This window comes from Macaca mulatta, chromosome 8 (genome assembly GCF_049350105.2).
Source record: "Macaca mulatta isolate MMU2019108-1 chromosome 8, T2T-MMU8v2.0, whole genome shotgun sequence".
Lineage (NCBI taxonomy): Eukaryota > Metazoa > Chordata > Mammalia > Primates > Cercopithecidae > Macaca > Macaca mulatta.
In genome coordinates, this window is record NC_133413.1 from 133,781,311 (window position 1) to 133,803,637 (window position 22,327).

Below are 22,327 nucleotides of genomic sequence, written 5' to 3' on the forward strand. Positions count from 1 at the left end.
CAGGAGGCTGAGGTGGGAGATTTGCTTGAGCCTGGGAGGACGAGGCTGTAGTGCATGATTGGACCACTGCACTGCAGCCTGCTGGGTGATAAAGTAAGCCCCTGCCTCTATTTAAAAAAAAAAAAAAAGGATTTGGGACTGTAATTTGAAACTATTTTCAATATTACACTATATATAATATTCACATTTGGGAGGAAATCACCTACTTTAAAATGTCAAATAACTTTTTTGAGACGAAGTCTTACTCTGTAGCCCAGGCTGGAGTGCAGTGGCGTGATCTCAGCTCAATGCAACCTCTGCCTCCTGGGTCCCAGTTGAGCAATTCTCCTGCCTCAGCCTCCCAAGCAGCTGGGACCACAGGCATGCGCCACCATGCCCAGCTAACTTTTGTATTTTATTTATTTATTTATTTATTTTTGGTAGAGATGGGGTTTCACCATGTTGGCCAGGCTAGTCTTGAACTCCTGACCCTCTGATCCGCCCACCTCAGCCTCCCAAAGTGTTGGGATTACAGGTGTGAGCCATCATGCCCGGCCTAAAATATCAAACAATTTTAAAAGAAGGACATGAGATTTTATGTAAACAAAAGGGTATCAAGAAAGACTTTTTAAATGCTAGGAAACAGTGAAGAATAAGATGGCCTTTTATCAACAGTATACCATCCACTGTAAATTCACAACTGTCACTTAACAGCCATGTAAATGCGGATGAGTTACTCAACCCATAAGTTTTCTCACAAAAAAGAAAGACATACTATCAAATACTTAGGCTGGATGGTAATACTAAATAAGAAGCTGGGTATTACAAATATACAAGAAAATTTTTAATCACTTCTACCTTTGAATGGTTGCAAAAGACTCACAGAAAAAACAAAGAGTCTGGCTAGGAAGAACTTTAATTAACTTGCTCAGGGTCTAGAACTTTGCTGAGTCAGAGTGCAATGATGGTAAGTAGTTATTTCCAAAAATATAAAAGGTTCACAATCTATTATCTGCATAATATAGTTCCAGAAACGTATATCCAAAACACTCTGAAGTTATCCCATTATTCCCTTGCAGCAAATCATAACCTGACATAGTACAAGGCAATTTTTAGTTTATATTTTGTCCCACTTACTATGATTATTCATATGTTTTACTACAGAATTATTAATATATTTGACTACACAGTGCTGGCTTGGAGACCCTAGAGATGTTAATGTTGCCATACTACATAGGTTGTGTGTTATCTGTAAATCCAGCTAAAAAGTCTGAATTCTGAAACACAAATGGTTTTCCAAGGGTTTTGGATAAGGGGTTGTGGAAACACAGAAATAAATGAGAAAATAATCTTTCATCCATCCATCTACCCAAATACACCCAAGACCATCTTTGTGATCAGCCTGAAACTAAAATTATTATATCCAGTACAAGTCTGCAATTTTATATGAAAAACTAACTTATTCATTATTACCGTGAATATTAGACTTTAATGTATTCACATAATTTTATGTGTAGTCACAGAATTCAGACTAACCTCCCAATTAATAAAAAAGACTAACATTAACTGACTGCTTTCTGTATCGTGTGCTTGATGTAGTATTAATCTTAATTAAAATTGTGGAAAAGTGGATTATTAGTAGGCTCAATTTACAGTTAGGGCCAGTGTGGCTTCCAGGTTAAATAATTTACTCAAAATATCAGAATCAGTCATTGATGTTGTCAGAATTCAAACTTATATGTTTATTCAAAATATCTGCATTCTATACATTACTATACTGATGATTTCCAGTTTTTTATTTCACAATCAACAAAGTTAAAAGCAAACAATAACACAACCTGTGGACCAACGTGAAATTTCTGACATTTGATTTGCAAAATGGAGATTATTTTTAAACATCAAAGTACAAATACATACAGCACTTAATGTATGGCAGACACTATTTTAAATGCTTTACATGTATTAACTCATCTTAATTCTCACAATACTGAGACAGGTTCAACTATCCTCACTTTACAGATAAAAAAAACTGAAACAGGCCAGGCGCAGTGGCTCACACCTGTAATCCCAGCACTTTGGGAGGCCGAGGCGGGTGGATCACCTGAGGTTGGGAGGGAGTTCAAGACCGGCCTGACCAACATGGAGAAACCCCGTCTCTACTAAAAATACAAACAATTAGCCAGGCATGGTGGCGCATGCCTGTAATCCCAGCTACTTGAGAGGCTGAGGCAGGAGAATCGCTTGAACCCGGGAGGCGGAGGTTGCAGTGAGCTGAGATCGCGCCAATGCACTCCAGCCTGGGCAAAAAGAGCGAAACTCCGTCTCAAAAAAAAAAAAAAAAACAAAAAACCAACCAACCAAACCAAAAACAACAACAACAAAAAACTGAAACAGAGTTAAGTAACTTGCCAAAGGCCACTAATAACTAGTAGAGCTGAGCTCCAAGCCTAGACAGTCCTAGCCATGGGTCCAGGTTCTTAGCAATTAATTACTCTATACTGTAGAAAGGTCATTACTTCAGTTTGAAAACACTGTAAACGCTATTCCACAAGGTAGAGAAAGAGGGAATCCTCCCCAAATCATTCTATGAAGCCAGTATCACCCTAATACCAAAATTAGGAAAGGACATAACCAAAAAAGAAAACTACAGAGCAACATCCCTGTGAACATAGATGCTAAAATCCTTAACAAAATACTAGCTAATCGAATCCAACAACATATCGAAAAGATAATCTACTATGATCAAGGGGGTTTCATACCAGGGATGCAGGGATGATTTAACATACTCAAGTCAATAAATGTGATACACCACTTAAACAGAATTAAAAACAAAAATCACATGATCTCAATAGATGCAGAAAAAGCATTCAACAAAATCCAGCATCCCTTTATGATTAAAGCTCTCTGCAAAGTCGGCATACAAAGAACATACTTCGATGTAATAAAAGCCATGTATGACAAATCCACAGGAAACATAATACCGAATGGGGAAAGGTTAAAAGCATTCCCTCTGAGAACTAGAACTAGACAAGGATGCCCACTCTCACCACTTCTATTCAACACAGTACTGGAAGTCCTAGCCACAGCAATCAGACAACAGAAAAAAAATAAAAGGGCATCCAAGTCAGTAAAAAGTTAGTCAAACTGTCTGTTTGCTGATTATATGACTGTACACCTAGAAAACCCTAAAGACTCCTGCAAAAAACTCCTAGAACTGACAAAAGAATCCAGCAGAGTTTCAGGATACAAAATTAATGTACACAAATCAGTAGTAGCTCTACTATATACCAACAGCGGCCAAGCTAAGAGTGAAGTAAGAACTCAACCCTTTTTACAATAGCTGAAAATAAAACAAAATACTTAGGAATATACCTAACCAAAGAGGCAAAAGACCTCTACAAGGAAAACTACAAAACACTGCTGAAAGAAATAACAGATGACACAAACAAATGGAAGCACATCCCATGCTCATGGATGGGTAGTATCAATATTGTGAAAACAACCACACTGCCAAAAGCAACAAATTCAACATAACTCCCATCAAAATACCAGCTATCATTCTCCACAGAACTAGAAGAAACAATCCTAAAATTCATATGGAAACAAAAAAGAGTCCACGTAGCCAAAGCAAGTCTAAGCAAAAAGAACAAATCTGGAAGCTTTACATTACCTGATTTCAAACTACGCTATAAGGCCATAATCACCAAAACAGCACAGTACTAGTATAAAAATAGGCACATAGACAAATGGAACAGAATAGAGAACTCAGAAATAAAATCAAATACTTACAGTCAACTGATCTTCAACAAAGCAAACAGAAACATAAAGTGGGGAAAGGACACCCTATTCATCAGATGGTGCTGGGATAATTGGCAAGCCACATGTAGGAGAATGAAACTGGTTCCTCATCTCTCACCTTACACAAAAATCAACTCAAGATGGATTGAGGACTTAAATCTAAGACCTGAAACTATATAAAAATTCTAGAAGATAACATCAGGAAAACCCTTCTAGATATTGGCTTAGGCAAGGGTTTCATGACCAAGAACCCAAAAGCAAAAACAATTAAAGCAAAGATAAACCAGTGGGACGTAATTAAACTAAAGAGCTTTTGAGGCCGGGCGCGGTGGCTCACGCCTGTAATCCCTGCACTTTGGGAGGCCGAGGTGGGCAGATCACGAGGTCAGTAGATCGAGACCATCCTGGCTAACACGGTGAAACCCCGTCTCTACTAAAATACAAAAAATTAGCCGGGCGCGGTGGCGGGCGCCTGTAGTCCCAGCTACTCCGGAGGCTGAGGCAGGAGAATGGCGCGAACCCGGGAGGCGGAGCTTGCAGTGAGCCGAGATGGTGCCACTGCACTCCAGCCTGGGCGACAGAGTGAAGACTCCGCCTCAAAAAAAAAAAAAAAAAAAAAAGAGCTTTTGAACAGCAAAAGGAAGAATCAGCAGAGTAAAATGGCAACACACAGTATGGGAGAAAATCTTCATAATCTATACATCTCGCAAAAGACTAATATCTAGAATCTACAACAAACTCAAACAAATTAGCAAGAAAAAAACAATCCCATCAAAAAGTGGGCTATGGACATGAACAGAAAATTCTCAAAAGAAGATACATAAATGGCCAACAACCGTATGAAAAAATGCTCAGCATCACTAATGATCAGGGAAATGCAAATCAAAACCACAATGCAATACCACCTTACCCCCGCAAATATGGCTATAATCAAAAAATCAAAAAATAATAGATGTTGGTGTGTATACAGTGACCACTTCTACATGGCTGGTGGGAAAGTAAACTAGTACAACCACTATGGAAAACAGTGTGGAGATTCCTTAAAGAATTAAAAGTAGAACTACCATTTGATCAAGCAATCCCACTACTGGGTATCTACCCAGAGGAAAAGAAGTCATTATTCGAAAAAGATACTTCCACATGCATGTTTATAGCAGCACAACTCGCAATTGCAAAAATGTGGAACCAACCCAAATCCCCATCAATCAACAAGTGGATAAAGAAGTTGTGGTATATATACACAATAGAATACTACTCGGCCATAAAAAGGAATGAATTAATGGCATTCGCAGCTACTTGGATGGGATTGGAGACTATTACTCTAAGTGAAGTAACTTAGGAATGGAAAATCAAACATCATATGTTCCATGTGTTCTCACTAATAAGTGGGAGCTAAGCTATGAAGATGCAAAGGCATAAGAATAACACAATGAACTGTAGGGACTCAGGGGGAAAGAGTGGGAAGGGAGTGAGGGATAAAAGACAACAAATTGGATTCAATGTATACTGCTTGGGTGATGGGTACACCAAAATCTCACAAATCACTACTGAAGAACTTACTCATGTAACCAAATACGACCTGCTCCCCAAAAACCTACGGAAACAAAAAATTTAAAAAAAAGGAGAAGGGGCTGAGGCAAGTCAGTATAACCCATTTTGAAAGGAAAATGTTTCCTAAATCTGAAAAACAAAAACCAAAAATAAAATAAATAAAAAATAAAAAATGTTTTAAACACACATATCTGCCCACATGTGCTCATCCCCCAATCTCCATTTTATTACACCCACAGACACTGGACCAGCACTTTGAATCTAACCAAGAACTTCAACTTCTTGCCAGTTCTAATTCTTTGACAAAAGATGAAGAATATACTGAAATACTAGTGATGCAATTGTGCTATTATGTTACCTTATTCAAAGGTAACATTACCTTTAAAAATAATTAGCCAGGCATGATGGCATAGGCCCATAATCCCAGCTACTCGGGAGGCTGCAGCAGGAGAATCACTTGAAAACAGGAGACAGCAGTTGCAGTGAGCCGAGATTGCGCCACTGCACTCCAGCCTGGAAACAGGCAAGACTCCGTCTCAAAAAAACAAAAAAGTCAGAAAAAAAAAAAAAAACAAAACCCCAAATAATTAGAGGAGAAAAAAAAATCTGTAACAAGGAGCTACTCAACGATGTGAGGCTTTTTCCACAGGGGAAGACTAGACACTGTGAACCAAATATGGAAACTCATGAACATCAAAGGGATAAAAACAACAACAAAAAAACCCACATACATTGTAGGTGGTAACTGTAGAGTTAGTCAACCAACAAGTATGTTACTTCCAGAAACATACGTTCATTAAAGATGGGAGAAGAGGCCAGGCGCGGTAGCTAACGCCTGCAATCCTAGCACTTGGGAGGCCCAGGTGGGTGGATCACCTGAGGTCAGGAATTTGAGACCAGTCTGGCCAACATAGTGAAACCCTGTCTCTACTAAAAATACAAAAAAATTAGCCGGGTGTGGTGGCAGGCGCCTGTAGTCCCAGCTACTAGGGAGGCTGAGGCAGGAGAATTGCTTGAACCCAGGGGGCGGAGGTTGCAGTGAGCCAAGATCGCACCACTGCACTCCAGCCTGGGCGAGAGAGCGAGATTTCCTCTTAAAAAAATAAAAGACAAATAAAATCCCAAAGTAGCTGCTACTCTTAGTACTGCTGGATCAAACAGAGATCCACCCCTTGAGTCAGGTAACCATAACAGTGCCTCGGTCCTGTGCCTGGTGGTGGTGGGGATTCTAGGGAACACTGTACCTTCCTTTCCTTTTCTGAAGATCATTACATTTCACCACCAAAATAGAGGTCTTTATATTCTAAGGGGCCTGTGAGAATACTGATGTGCAGCCTCCTTTCAAGTGCAATTAATCTTCAGAAGCCCTGAGACTGAGTTTGTCTTCCTGATCCTCCAGCCTTTTGGACCCTGGTCATGTGAAATAGGATGATGAAATAAGAAATCTAGATGTACACTTGTGATTCTTACAATGAATTACAATGAAATGAAAAGACCTAGGGACACAAAGAGCATTTCTTATTTTTCCTAAAAGAAATCAACCTTCAGCACTTATAAAGGTGCTGCCTTTCATGACCAAAACATGATCAGAAGGTCTGTTTCTAGGAGAAAACTTCCAAGAACTGTTCAAATAATTGAAATATCCTAAGGCTTCGGTCTTACTTCTGAGAAAATTATAATATTAAGGGAAAAAAGTACCATTTCCCATACAAATAAAATTTTTTTCCTGGTTTCTTAGTCTTCTCTCTCACTGATGAACTACCAACATGCTACTATTATCATGATTATTCCAATGTATTGATGAGGAAGTATCAAGAATTATCTCTTTGACCTGGTGTGGTGGCTCACACCTGTAATCCCAGTACTTTGGGAAGCTGAGGCAGGTGGATCACTTGAGGTCAAGAGTTTGAGACCAGCCTGGCCAACATGGTGAAACCGCGTCTCTGCTAAAAATACAAAAATTAGCTGGGCGTAGTGGCAGGTACCTGTAGTCCCAGCTACTCGGGAGGCTGAGGCAGGAAAATCGCTTGAACCCAGGAGGCAGAGGTTGCAGTAAGCCAAGATCGCGCCACTGCACTCCAGCCTGGGAAACAGAGCAAGATTCCACCCCGCCCCACCTCCCCCAAAATAAGTAAGTAAAATAAAAATAGAAGATTTATCTCTTTGGACTTAAATTTGACCAACAAGCAACAACTGTTGGGATGTAGAAGGAAAAGAAATCCACAAATATTGAACAGTCAAAGAAAATAAATGTTTCCTACAACAGAAGAGGAACAAATTACAAAATAGATCCAGAAAAAGATAACCAGAGTCGTGAAAGGTCTAGAGGCCATGTAGTTGAGAACATCTGATATGGCAGGAAAATGCATCTGTGATAGTATGCAAAGAAAAGACTAAACCTATATTCTAACTTAATGTGAAGATTAAACGAAACGATCTCCGTAAAATGCTTCACACAGAGACAGGACTACAGTAAACCCTGAGTCTATGGTTGCTCTATTATTAAAGTGTGGAAAAATGGAATAAACTACCTTACTAACGTAGTTACTAACACTTCCTATTAGTGGAAGCAAAAGCAAAAACTAGTCAGTGGTACTGGGGATTAGACTACTAAAGGCATAGAAACTAAGCTCTCCCAAATACACAATTCTAGAATTTTATCCTAATACACCCAATCCTGAAAGTCTAGAGTCCAGCTCTAACATAACCACAATTATGTTGTCATAAATCAATCACTATTTCAGAACCAAACCTGTTCATTCGTTTACAGTAAGGACTTCTTGGTCCTGCAGAAGATAATCGGTATCTTGGTCTTGCAGGAGAAGCTGGGCCACTATAAAATATGTTGGGCTTTCTCTGGTGACGAGGTTCTAAAAAAAAGAAAATATTTTGCTGTTCATATTTGAAGTCATTTATGTTCAGAGGGTTGCAGCTGATAATATGTATAGCACAGACACCAACCAACCAAAAACACACACTGGCCATAAACAACCATTGTGACTGTAGAGATGTGTAACAGGTGATTATCAGCCTTGCATGTTCATGCTCACAAGTACTGTGGTATAATAGTAACATAAATCAAAAGAAGTCCTATCTCTATACAAGCTGACAAATTAAGTAGAAAGCTGTGCAATTTAAAATAAAGACAGATATAAAATTCAAAAATAGCCCAATTATTTGCTTTTGTCAAGGCTAACATTTAACTTTCTTCAGAGAAATTATTTGTTACAAACTTAGGATAGGTAAGACAACAGTAATGAGTATTCAACAAAATGAAAATATGAAAAATACCAAAAAGACAAGAATAACAGAGGAGAAACAGCAAATATAAAGCTAATATAATCACATCTCCTGGAAAGAGTATGTACAGCACTTACTTTCCAGTGGCGCCTGGTAGTAAACAGTAGCTTTTCTCTGTCTAAGATAATATCGTTTCTGATTATCTTCTCCATCTTCTTCATCTTCATCATCTTCATCATCATCATCTTCATCATCTTCATCTTCACCATCATCTTCATGTTCCTGGTCTTCACCCTCTTCAGATGATTCTACGATTAAGAAATACTTACTTCCAGAAGGACACTCAGCAAAATGTTAACAATTTTTAACATAGGTGAGTTGGGAAAGATCCACCCTTTTAAAGCTTATCTACTCCTAGATTGTTCATGGGAAGAACTTATAATTCTTTTCCAATACTAAAAACTGTACAAAAACGAGAGGAAGGAAAAAAGGAAACAGAGAAAGAAGTTTGAAGACTACTGTTAAGCAAGTACCAAACTAAAATTTATAGTCTTTCTATGAATTTCATTAATATAGGTGACTAAACTTAAGCGTCCAAGTTAACGTAACTTTTTGACAAGTTTTCCAATTTCCTCATTAAGCTTTTGCTTTCTAAACCTAAGTTTGACATTTCACCCAGCCCATCTGGCTGTCATGGAGTTACATGCTGCATAACTCAATCTACTTATGATTATGGTAAAACATGCTCACCAAACATTTAAAATGCATTTCAGAAAACTGATTTTCACTCAAGTTCTAATAGATTATGGTAATAAGTTCTAAATGGAATAGCAAAACATAATTTTCATCACCTTTAAACTAAAAAAGAGATATACAGCGTGTTGTCCATAGCAGATGTATTACACGAGCAAACCAATATTATTTGCTTTAGATTGCTGATTTCAGTTACTTTCCCAAACAAAACATACTATCCTTTTAAGCTCTCCCCTGTCCCCACTTTTAAGTTACCAATCCTCTGATCTCTCACAAACTACCATAAATGTCACACTTTCTAAATAAAAAGGCTATTTTCTACTAAATAAAAAGTTCTTAAATTCAATCCCAGAAGACAGAACAAGAGAAGAGACTAACCCACACTGCCTTCTTGATTATCAGTTGTTTCTTCATCAGTTCTTTGAATATCTTTCTGTTTTCCTCTTGTGTACATATTAAGATTGCTCTAAAATGTTTAAATAAAAGCCATTAACATTTGGAATCTATTTATTAAAAAAATTAAGTTGGATCCTCCAATCTTGTTCAAAGTGAAGAGATTTACAGCTATAAACTCTTAAATTTCTAGCAGTAACTGTTGACTGATTAAATAAATGCTGGAAAAAGTGATGTTTAAGCAAAAATGGATTAGGTACTATAAAAAAAAATTTAACTGGATATTATTAAATCATTCCCTTAATAGAAGAATATATTTACTTCTTCTGTTTCATTAAACACTCCCAAGTCTTCAAGTTCTCTCATTCGCTGTCTACGCATCTTCTTCATGTCATCCATTTTTTGAAGTACAGCTTCAGCAGTGCTTTAAAAACAAGATACAAATATAAGTGAAAATTGTAAAAGAGTAGCAGAATTTAAAAACCTTTATTTTCTTCCACTGCAATCTTTTGGCACTAAGGTTTTAAATATTTTTATAAAAAGCATTGATTTACTTGTATAAAAATATTTTTAAATTTCTTTCCAAGAATAGAGACATATATAGAATTGTCAAAAAGACCTCAAATAATCATTCTCAGGCTGGACGCAGTGGCTCACACCTGTAATCCCAACACTTTGGGAGGCCAAGGCAGGCGGATCAGGAGGTCAGGAGATCGAGACCATACTGGCTAACACAGTGAAACCCTGTCTCTACTAAAAATACAAAAAAAAAAAAAACAAAAAAAAAAACAGCAGGCGTGGTGGCGGGCGCCTGTAGTCCCAGCTACTCGGTAGGCTGAGGCAGGAGAATGGCTTGAACCCGGGAGGCAGAGCTTGTAGTGAGTCTAGATCATGCCACTGCACTCCAGCCTGGGCGACAGGGCTAGACTCCGTCTCAAAAACAAACAAACAAACAAAAAACCACAAATAATCATTCTCCTCTATGCTTCACGTAGTAGAATGCATTAAATGTTTGGGCTGGTTGAAATCCATGATTCTTCCCGAACAAAAAGTCTCTGACAGATAAATCATTTTGACCTAAGGAATTTTTACTTACTTAGTTATAAGTTTGTCAAACAGCATGGACTGGTTTACACCACTATAACGACTTCTAATCCTACAACTTCGACGTACTTCAACATCACCATTATCTTCATGTAAGTGTTCTGAACTTTGAACGATGTTTCTAGTCCTCAATGACCGAGTAACTGGAATCACTTTGTCTTCACAAATGCATACATAAAAATAAATAGAAACATTTGAAGTAATAGTATTTATAAAACAATTCTAAAATGAACAATTGAAAAGCTATACTTTCATGTAACAAAATTACGATATCTTAAACTTAGCTTTCTTAAAAACATTAGAAGACAAAAATAAAGTTAAAACATTCACCTACCATAAGATTGAGCCCATCTACTCCCAGGAGAAGAGGAAAGATATGTAATACAAAGACTCGTACACGAATGTTCAAAGCAGCTTTGTGATAGCCCCAAACCAGAAACAACTCAAGTACTTCAAAAGATGAAGAGATAAATTGTGGTATATCCATACAATAGAATATCCATATAATGAAATACTACTCAGCAACAAAAAAGCGACCACACGGATTCTCAAAGTAATTACGGTGAGTGCAAGAAGCCAAACAAAGAATACTGGATGATTCCATTTATGTAAAACTCTAGATAATATAAACTAAGCTATAATAATGGAGAACAGATTCCAAAATGAATGGTCATAGCTATGTTCCAATGAAATTACTTGCTCAGGAATCTGGCGGGGGGTAGTGTCAGAGGGAGGAAAGAAGCTAGAAGAGCCAGGAGGAATTATAAAAGGGCCTGGGGAAGTTTTTGGGGGTAGTAACTACCTTCACTATCATATTGTGGTGATGGCTTCATGGCATATACTTATGTTAAAACTTAACAAATTATACACTTTAAATATGTAAAATTTATTGTATGTACCTCAAGAAACTGGTAAACAGAATATTAATTACATATTTTAAGATCTGAAATGCCTTTAACAGTACTTACCTTCTCTGCGCTCTTCTTTTTTTTTATCAGCCTGCTGTCTGGCCAACTGCCTATATTTTAAAAAATGAGATGAATTCAAAACAGTTGACATAACTTTATTTTTATTTATTTATTTAGATGGGATTTCACTCCATCGTCCAACAGGAGTGCAGTGGCACAATCATGACTTACTACAGCCCCAAACTGCTGGGCTCAAGCAATCCTCCCACCTCAGCCTCTCCAGTAGTAGAACTACAGGCATGCCTCACTACACCCAGCTAACTTTTAACATTTTTTGTAGAGATGGAGAGGTCTCGCTTTTTTGTCCAGGTTGGTCTTGAACTCCTCGCCTCAAGCAATTCTCCCACCCTAGCCTCCCAAAGTGCTAGGATTATAGGCATGAGCCACCATACCTGGCTATAACTGACATAACTGTATTTCTTATATTCCATAACACTACAAACAAGACAAAAAGTTAAATCAGCCTGGAGAACAAATACTAAGACACCTAAAAACTTAAAATATACTGAAAAAAATAGGCCAGGCAAGGTAGTTCACGCCTGTAATCTCAGCACTTTAGGAGGCCGAGGTGGGTGAATCACCTGAGGTCAGGAGCTCCAGACCAGCCTAACCAACATAGTGAAAACCTGTCTGTACTAAAAATACAAAAATTCGTTGGGCGTGGTGGCTGGTGCCTGTAATCCCAGCTACTCAGGAGGCTGAGGCAGGAGAATCGCTTGAACCCAGGAGGTGGAGGTTGCAATGAGCCAAGATCGCGCCATTGCACTCTGGTCTGGGCGATGGAACGAGATCCTGTTTCAAAAAAAAAAAAAGCTTGACAATCTGTATGCTTATATAAGTTATGGTTAAATACAGTTAAACAAAGCCTAAGATCTCTGATTTGAAGTTCAATGATATATGTAATAACTCTTAGCTAAACAGAATATATCAAAAGCGTGTTGAAATATGAAATGAAATCCTTAAGTATTTAAGTAGAGCTGAACTAAACATTGAACTAAACCGAGCAAAATCAAGACCTGTTTTACGACACAAGGGTATAATGGTCCCATATCCTTGAGAAATTTATTACTATAAACACAACTAATGCCTCTTAGTGATATGTTAATTGTCTTTTAAAAACACCTGCTGGCTACAATCTTTATATGCATGATTTTCACTCACATGTAGAAATAGTCCCATTTGTAAATGATCTATTCCATCTACAAACTGGCAAACACAATCTGTGAATTGGAAACATCTTCCAAGCTCTATAAAAAAGTATCCCCCTCATCTTTTTTTTTGAGACGGAGTCTCGCTCTGTCATCCAGGCTGGAGTGCAGTGGCATGATCTCGGCTCACTGCAAGCTCCACCTCCCGGGTTCACACCATTCTCCTGCCTCAGCCTCCCTGAGTAGCTGCGACTACAGGCGCCCGCCACCATGCCCGGCTAATTTTTTTTTGTATTTTTAGTAGAGCAGGGGTTTCACTGTGTTAGCGAAGATGGTCTCGATCTCTTGACCTCGTGATGCACCCGCCTCGGCCTCTCAAAGTGCTGGAATAACAGGCGTGAGCCACCGCACCTGGCTGCTTAGTAGAGTTTTAGAAAAAAGATGTGGGGGCCGGGCACGGTGGCTCACGCCTGTAATCCCAGCACTTTGGGAGGCCAAGACGGGCGGATCATGAGGTCAGGAGATTGAGACCATCCTGGCCAACATGGTGAAACCCCGTCTCTACTAAAATTACAAAAAAATTAGCCGGGCATGGTGCTGGGCGCCTGTAGTCCCAGCTACTGGGAAGGCTGAGGCAGGAGAATGGCGTGAACCTGCAAGGCAGAGCTTGCAGTGAGCTGAGATCGCGCCACTGCACTCCAGCCTGGGCGACAGAGTGAGACCCTGCCACGAAAAAAAAAAAAGAAAAAACAAAAAACATCTAAGCAAAACAGTATGTGCCATTAATTTGTTTTTAGTGACTCAATTTTCCATACTTAGGCTGCATCTGTTAATCGACCTATGTATCAAGCCATTTGCAAGTGAGCTGGTTTGTATGTGGAATTTCAAATACAACTTAAAGTAAAATCAAACCATCTTTCCCAGATGAGTTAACTTATATATTCTCGTTAACAAAGTAAGTCTTCACTAATTCCTCATCTCTCTTGGAAGACAGGTAAGAATTAAGAAGAAAATAAAAACTTCTGGCTGGGCACAATGGCTCATGCCTGTTATCCCAGCACTTTGGGAGGCTGAGGTGGGTGGATCACTTGAGATCAGGAGTTCAAGACCAGCCTGGCCAACATGGTGAAACCCCATTGCTACTAAACAAAACAAAACAAAACAAAAACAAGGCAGCCAGGTACCTGTAGTCCCACCTACTCAAGAGGCTGAGGCAGAAGAATCATTTGAACCTGGGAGGCAGCGGCTGCAGTGAGCCAAGATTGCATCACTACATTCCAGCCTGGGCAACAGAGCACGGGGTCCATCTCAAAAAACAAACAAACAAACTTTTGAGTAGGTAAAGGCTTATAGTTTCTTCAAAGGCTCACAGACTTTTCTCATAAAGGAGCTCCTCCCTTTATAGAGGGAGGTCTATACATTTTATAAACCAGGCCCCTTTCAGACACTAGAAATAGAATGACTAAAGCACTATTTTTCTGAACCACCCACCCCCACTGCCTTCTTTTTGCCTGCAGGAGGAAAGCGACCTTCCAAGGGTTGGTAAACTTCTCCTTCAATTGCTACGCAGTAAATATTTTAAGCTTGTGAGCCATACAGTCTCCTCTGTCACAGTTACCTAACATTACAGGGTGAAAGGAGCCACACACAAAATGAATGGGCATGGCAGTGTTCCAAGGAAACTATTTACAAAAATATGCAGCTGGACTTTGTCAACCTCTGCAAATCTGATGAAAGCTATGGTATACACAAGTTTAAACATTACTTCAGAGGTTTTGTGTACCCTCTGTGAAGACTATACATAATCACTGTACCCTAGTTAAGAGCCCCAGGATCAAGTAAGTATGTAGATCCTGCCCTCATGACACAGTTACTCGTATCTTTCTGTCTTTCTCTAAGAATCTTGATCTTCTGGTCTTTGAGCCTCAAGTAGATTGAAAACAAAGAGTAAAAAAAAGAATGAAAAGGAAGGAAATAAAGAGATTTCTATAGTTGGGCATGCTGACAACAGTGAAAAAGAAACAGGGAAAGTATATGAAAAAGGACTCAAAAATACTGTAGGCTCTTTTATATAAGCCTTATGCAAACAGATACTGATGTTACCATTACGCAAAATAATCATCACTATTTGTAATAATGACCTAAATGTAGGGAGAGGATTTTTGTACAGGAACTCTGTACCGTGGACGTGGTGGCATGTCCCAGCTACTCGGGAGGCTGGGGCAGGAGAATTGCTTGGACCCGGGAGGCGGAGGTTGCAGTGAGCCGAGATCATGCCATTGCACTCCAGCCTGGGCGACAAGAGCAAAACTCTGCCTAAAAAAAAAAAAAAAGCCGGGCATGGTGGCACATGACTGTAATCCCAGCTACTCAGGAGGCTGAGTTAGGAAAATTGCTTAAACCTGGGAGGCAGAGGTTGCAGTGAGCCAAGACTCCACTCCAGTCTGGTTGACAGAGCGAGACTCCATCTCAAAAAACAAAATACACACACACACATACCATGGAATTGTACACTTTAGAATTGTGAATTGTATGGTGTATAAATTATATCTCAATAAAGCTGTTATTAAGAAATTAATATGGCCAGGCACAGTGGCTAGTGCCTGTAATGCCAGCACTTTGGGAGGCTGAGGCAGGGCGGATTGCTTGAGCCCAAAAAAGTTCAAGACAAGCCTGGGTAACATGGTGAGACTCCATCTCTACAAAAAATTTAAAAATGAGGCAGGGTGTGGTGGCTCATGCCTGTAATCCCAGCACTTTGGGAGGCCAAGGCAGGCAGATCACTTGAGGTCAGGAGTTCTACACCAGCCTGGCCAACATGGTGAACTCCTATCTCTCCTAAAAATACAAAAATTAGCTGGGTGTGGTAGGGCATGCCTGTAATCTCAGCTACTCACAGGCTGAGGCAGGAGAATCACTTGAAGCCAGGGGGCTGAGGTCGCAGTGAGCCAAGATTGTGCCACTGCACTCTAGCCTGGACAAAGAGTGAGACTCTGTCTCAAAAAAAAAAAAAAAAAAAAAAAAAAGAGCCAGGTGTGGTGGTGCAAACTTGTAGTCCCAGCTACTTGGGAGGCTGAGGTGGGAGGACCACTGGATCACTTGAGCCTGGGGGGGTTGAGACTACGATGAGCCATGATCGTGCCACTACACTCCAGCCTGGGTGACAGAGCAAGGTAATAGTCTCATAAAGAAAAAAATAATTAATAAAAAGGATAGAAATTCTATATTTTAGAAGTAATCTAATTAAAAATACCAAGTCATTCTTCTTTAAATCCAGATAGAAAGCATTTATTTTATTATACGCCCTTAAAACCTTTCTAACATAAAGCCAAGTACAATGTTTTATAAACTTGAATAATGTACAGATCCTTTCAAAGGTAAAAACAGGACTTCCAACATTAATTTTTTTGTATGACTATGTAAACCAAACTAAATAGAAGTTCATCTATAAGTTTTAGACAAATAAAACTATAAAACCATTAAACAATTAATGTAATAAGGGGTTTTGCTAAAACGAAATAACCATTTGGTGTATGAATGTGGTATTGACTGCTATCAGTTTCTCTTGAGTTTGGCATGTTGTGTATCATATTTACTATATACTGCTGGTACCATGATGAGGCAACTCATCCACTTCTCTTTATTGGAAGTGTGCCAAACATTTATTTAAATAGTATGTCATGCTATCACATCACATTGCCTTTCATACAGAAGCAGATGCATTATTTATGAATTCAGGTCTAATTCTGTTCTTATCTCATTAATCTAAGATAACTAAAGTAGTACTACTTGGTGCCAATTCAACTGTAAACACAAATGTATGGCCTCAGATTTTATGGCAATTCTCTATAAGGTAACAATTTAGGGGGCCTAAAATGTTTATTTTTTTCTTCAGATTGTGAAAAACAATTTTAAGTTCTCAGAGACAGTTAATGGACCACTACCTTACCCCAGAAGAACAAACCTTAAGACTTCAAATTTCAGAAATATCGGGCTAGTTTATATTGTACTTCATCGTTGTGCATTTCCCCCCATTTTAACATCTCCGAAATTGGAATGTGTCTTATTGATGGCAACTGTGTTTTTTTTTTAGTGTCCCATAAACATTGTCGTATGTTTTAACTGCTGATTTCATAAAATACAGTATAAAACACTCCCTAAACAATGGATGAAATAAGATGCAAATTAAAAAATATATATTAAAAGAATGATGAAATAGCTGAGAAAAAAATTAAAAACTCAAAAGGGCATAACCTTGCTTATCTAGAAAATATGGCATACAAAATAAAAGAATCAAAATTCCAGGCCGGCATGGTGGCTCATGCCTATAATCCCAGCACTTTGGGAGGCTGAGGTGGGTGGATCACCTGAGGTCAGGAGTTCGAGACCAGCCTGGCAAACATGGCGAAACCCCATCTCTACTAAAAATACAAAAATTAGCTGGGCATGGTGGTGTGTGCCTGTAATCCCAGTTACTAGGTGGGCTGAGGCAGGAGGATCGCTTGAACCTGGGAGGCGGAGGTTGCAGTAAGCTGAGATCATGCCACTGCATTCCAGCATGGGCAACAGAGCAAGACTCTGTCTCAAAAAAAAAGAAAAAAAAAAAAAAAATCAAAATTCCATTTAAGAGCAGGAGGATTTCAGTCTTCTAGGTCATTACAAATTGTTTATTTATAAGTAATCTAAGAACGATTCTTTCTTTGTTTTTGGAAACAGGGCCTCACTCTCAGTGGTGTGATTACAGCTCACTGCAGCCTTGAACTCCCCAGCTCAAGTGATCCTCCTGCCTCAGCCTGTACAGTAGCTGGGACTACAGGTGTGTGCCACCATGCCCAGATAATTGTTTTATTTTTTGTAGAGATAGGGTCTCGTTATGCTGCCCAGGCTGGTATCAAACTCCCCGACTGAAGTGATCCTTCTGCCTTGGCCTCCCAAAGTGCTAGGATTACAGGCGTGAGCCATGGTGCCCAGCCAAAACAATTATTTCATCAAACAAATTTTATTCTAATTAGGGCTTTTTGCCCTGAACCAAAGATATTCCAGTTCCATGAATTTAGCCAAACTACCTGATCCACTAAAATTGATTTCTTGAGTTTAAAATGGGTTTCATGCCACCTCATTAGACTAAAAACAAAACCAAAAAACCGTATGTACAGACTGCTTTAGAAATTACACCAACACATAGAAATTCATAAATGACTCAGAATTGATAAAAAAAACTTTATAGCAAGCAATCAGAAACAGAACTACGATTATGAATGAAGGCTTTGTATAGACTATTAAGTGAGGCCATAAATCATGACCTAAGTTATAGTCACAAAAGGTCTCTTTAGATACTCAAATACCTGAGAACTGATCCTACATCAGCCAACCTTGTTAGCTGTACTCATACGTATCACAGGTATCATCTTCAAATAATAAAAGCATGAATAGGTACATATTAAATTTTTTTTTTTTTTTGAGATGGAGTCTCGCTTTGTTGCCCAGGCTAAAGTACAGTCGCACGATCTCAGCTCACTGCAACTTCTGCCTCCTGGGTTCAAGCAATTCTTCTGCCTCAGCCTCCCGAGTAGCTGGGACCTCAGGTGCGTGCCACCATGCCCAGGTAATTTTTTTTTTTTTTTTTTTTTTTTTTTAGTAGAGATGGTGTTTCATCATATTGGCCCGGCTGGTCTCAAACTCCTGACCTCGTGATTCGTCTGCCTCGGTCTCCCAAAGTGCTGGGATTACAGGTGTGAATCACTGTGCCTGGCCACGTATTTTTTTTTTTTTTTTTGAGACTGAGTTTCGCTCTTGTTTCCCAGGCTGAAATGCTCCCGAATTCAAGTGATTCTCCCGCCTCAGCCTCTCGAGTAGCTGGGATTACAGGCATGCGCCACCAGCTAATTTTGTATTTTTAGGAGTGATGGGGTTTCTCCATGTTGGTCAGGCTGGTCTCGAACTCCTGACCTCAGGTGATTCACCTGCCTCGGCCTCCCAAAGTGCTGGGATTACAGGCGTGAGCCACCGGCACCCAGTCACATATTAATTTTTTATTTAGTAATACTCACTTGTGATCATTTATTTTCAAATAAACTACATGTTATGGCCCTGGAACCTTGATGACCAGTCAAAAATACAGTTCAAAAATTAAATGCAAATCCTAAATTACTGCTTTAAAACTATTTTGAATTAGTGTTCAACCATTTTGTATTACCTTGTAAAATGCCTGCCATTACCAAGTTGCTCCGTTATTTCCACATTCTTCTCAAAACTAGAATCTGAAGAATTCTGTGCATCTTTTCTCAAAGCTCTTAAAGCACGTGTCCGGTGGTAGGTTCCAACTTCCTTAACTGATGACCCATCCTTTAAGAAAAATTAAGAAAGCCATCTAAGTTTTTCTTTACAAAACTCCCAATTTAAATTCCTCCAAAGAGTATTCTCTGATTACAAGTTAGTAACAACTGCTTTTTGTGCAGAATCATTTTGTATCTCCCCAAGAAACTACAAGTTAGTATCTAGAATAACTATTTCATGATAAACAAGTATCAGCAATGTCTATGAAGCAGCTAATAAAATTTACTGGTTTATAGTTCATAACAAGTAGTTCATAACCACTTTATAAAAAGTAGTCTTGACAGTAAAGTTTTCCACCACTGATAAAAAGTTGTAATAGTTTATTATAGTAGGTACTCATTTATTTTAAGGCTATGGAAGTTAGAAAGACCTAAGAAAGATACAGACTCACCAAAATACTGCCACCTAACCACCAGCAGCAATCTCAAAATAACTGGTCCATCAGAATTATAATTTTGGCTTGAACAATGAAAAAGAGTTATTACTATATATTTTGCCCAGTTTAACCCAGATAATGCAACAGCTGAATTAAAAAACTGTTTAGGGGCTGGGCACGGTGGCTCATGCCTGTAATCCCAGCATTTTGGGAGACCTAGGCAGGTGGATTGCTTTGAGCTCACAAGTAACAGAACAACATGGGCAACGTAGCAAAACCCCATCTCTACTAAAATTGCAAAAAAATTAGCCAGGCATGGTGGTGCACACCTGTGGTCCCAGTTACTTGGCAGACTGAAGTGGGAGGATGATTTGAGCCTGGGAGGTGGAGGCTGCAGTGACCCGTGATCGAGCCATTGCACTCAAGCCTGGGCAACAACCCTGCCTCAAAACAAAACAAAACAAAACAAAACTGTTTAAGTATGTTAATCTGTTGTAAAAACCATACAGCTCTATGTAACTTCATTTTAGTACAATAAATAGACTAGAAACTAATGGGCTGCTTTATGATCTAGAGGTTCTGTCATAAAGTATTGCAAAGCTCATACACCGCTCTGAAATCACATAGAGTATTTTCACATAGAGTATTGACTTATTTTTGTAAGTCAAAGGTATCTAAAATACAAACAACAAACAAAACAAACAAAAAAAGATGGGCCAGGCGTGGTTGCTCATGCCTGTAATCCCAGCACTTTGGGAGGTCGAGATGGGCGGATCACTTGAGGTCAGGATAAGAGACTAGCCTGGCCATGGCCAACATTGTGAAACCAAGTCTCTACTAAAATACAAAAATGAGGCCGGGCGCGGTGGCTCAAGCCTGTAATCCCAGCACTTTGGGAGGCCGAGACGGGCGGATCACAAGGTCAGGAGATCGAGACCATCCTGGCTAACACGGTGAAACCCCGTCTCTACTAAAAACACAAAAAATTAGCTGGGCGAGGTGGCGGCGGCGCCTGTGGTCCCAGCTACTCGGGAGGCTGAGGCAGGAGAATGGCGTGAACCCGGGAGGCGGAGCTTGCAGTGAGCTGAGATCTGGCCACTGCACTCCAGCCTGGGCGACAGAGCAAGACTCTGTCATAAACAAACAAACAAATCAAAGACAGAAGTCAAAGTCAAAGGTCCTAACAACTCTATAATTCTATGCCCTACTACTCTGAAAACTGATCAGTTTAGAAAAACAGGCAATGCTTTAGGAAAAAAACACCAAACATTTGAGTCCCTGGATCACATCCCAGACTGGCTTTACTCTATTGTTGAATGTTGTTTTATCTGGGCATTTATGTTTGATTTGAGCAAAATATTTGGTTGGTTCACAATAAAAAGGATATTTATGCCACAATAATCTGTGTAAAAATTAGATAGGTACTTCAAAAATAGTAAATGATGTGTATGATTTGTTACCATCTTTATCAGTGTACCTATATTTGAGGATGTTTGAAAAAAGAATACTTACACCTTGGGTGGTGTATTATTTTTAAGACAAATATTTACATCTTAGATCAGTGTAGTGTAATGTACGACTTTTTTTTTCCATTTTCCAAGGAAAACTTCCAAGGAATATTTCCAATTTCCTAGGAATATTTAAAGGGAATCTACTTCCAAATTATCAACTTTCATGTCCTTTTTCTTAAAACTGATCAGCCTGAAAAGGCACAAGGCATCCCATTCATTTGCCTTTCTCCATTTTAAAAAAGAAAGTTCTAAAACCACAATGAGATACCAGCTCACACCAGTTAGAATGGTGATCATTAAGTCAGGAAACAACAGATACTGGAGAGGATGTGGAGAAATAGGCACACTTTTATACTGTTGGTGGGAGTATAAATTAGTTCAACCATTGTGGAAGACAGTGTGGCGATTTCTCAAGGATCTAAAACCAAAAATACCATTTGACCCAGCAATCCCATTACTGGGTATATACCCAAAGGATTATAAATCATTCTACTATAAAAACACATGCACTCACATGTTTACTGCAGCACTATTCACAATAACAAAGACTTGGAACCAACCCAAGTGCACATCAATGATAGACTGGATAAAGACAATGTGGTACATATATACCATGGAAATGCTATGCCGCTATAAAAAGGATGAGTTCATGTCCTTTACAGGACATGGATGAAGCTGGAAGTCATTATTCTCATCAAACTAACACAGGAACAGAAAACCAAACACTGCATGTTCTCACTCGTAAGTGGGAGTTGAACAATGAGAACACATGGACACAGGGAGGGGAACACCACACACTGGGGCCTTTTGGGGACTGGGGGGCATGAGGAAGGACAGCATTAGGAGAAATACCTAATGTAAATGATGGGTTGATGGGTGCAGCAAACCACCATGGCACATATATACCTATGTAACAGAACTGCACGTTCTGCACATGTATCCCAGAACTTAAATTTAACTTATAATTTTAAAAATAAATAAAATTAAATCTAAATAAATAAATAAAATAAAAAAAGAAAGTTCTATCTCTCACCCATTCTGAATGTCACTATTGTAGACACTTCAAGGTATTAACAACTTTCACAAAGCCAAAGAAAAACACTGGTGTAGGTGTTAAGAAATTGAATGAATAGTCTGGGCGTGGTGGCTCATTCCTGTAATCCCAGCACT

General features: G+C 39.1%; 1 protein-coding gene across 3 annotated transcripts in view; it reads right to left on the reverse strand.

The window, feature by feature from the left end:
* Positions 1–22,327, reverse strand: part of ATAD2 (ATPase family AAA domain containing 2) — a 98,567-nt gene that overhangs the window by 41,650 nt on the left and 34,590 nt on the right. For all 3 annotated transcript variants that reach the window (XM_028852900.2, XM_077944007.1, XM_002808487.4), the window contains 7 exons: positions 19,131–19,279; positions 11,787–11,836; positions 10,811–10,976; positions 10,036–10,138; positions 9,700–9,787; positions 8,706–8,876; positions 8,081–8,198 (listed from right to left, as the gene is read on the reverse strand). In XM_028852900.2, coding sequence (XP_028708733.1) covers positions 8,081–8,198; positions 8,706–8,876; positions 9,700–9,787; positions 10,036–10,138; positions 10,811–10,836 — 506 coding nt within the window. In that variant the 5' untranslated portion in view covers positions 10,837–10,976; positions 11,787–11,836; positions 19,131–19,279. The remainder of the gene's footprint in view (positions 1–8,080; positions 8,199–8,705; positions 8,877–9,699; positions 9,788–10,035; positions 10,139–10,810; positions 10,977–11,786; positions 11,837–19,130; positions 19,280–22,327) is intronic.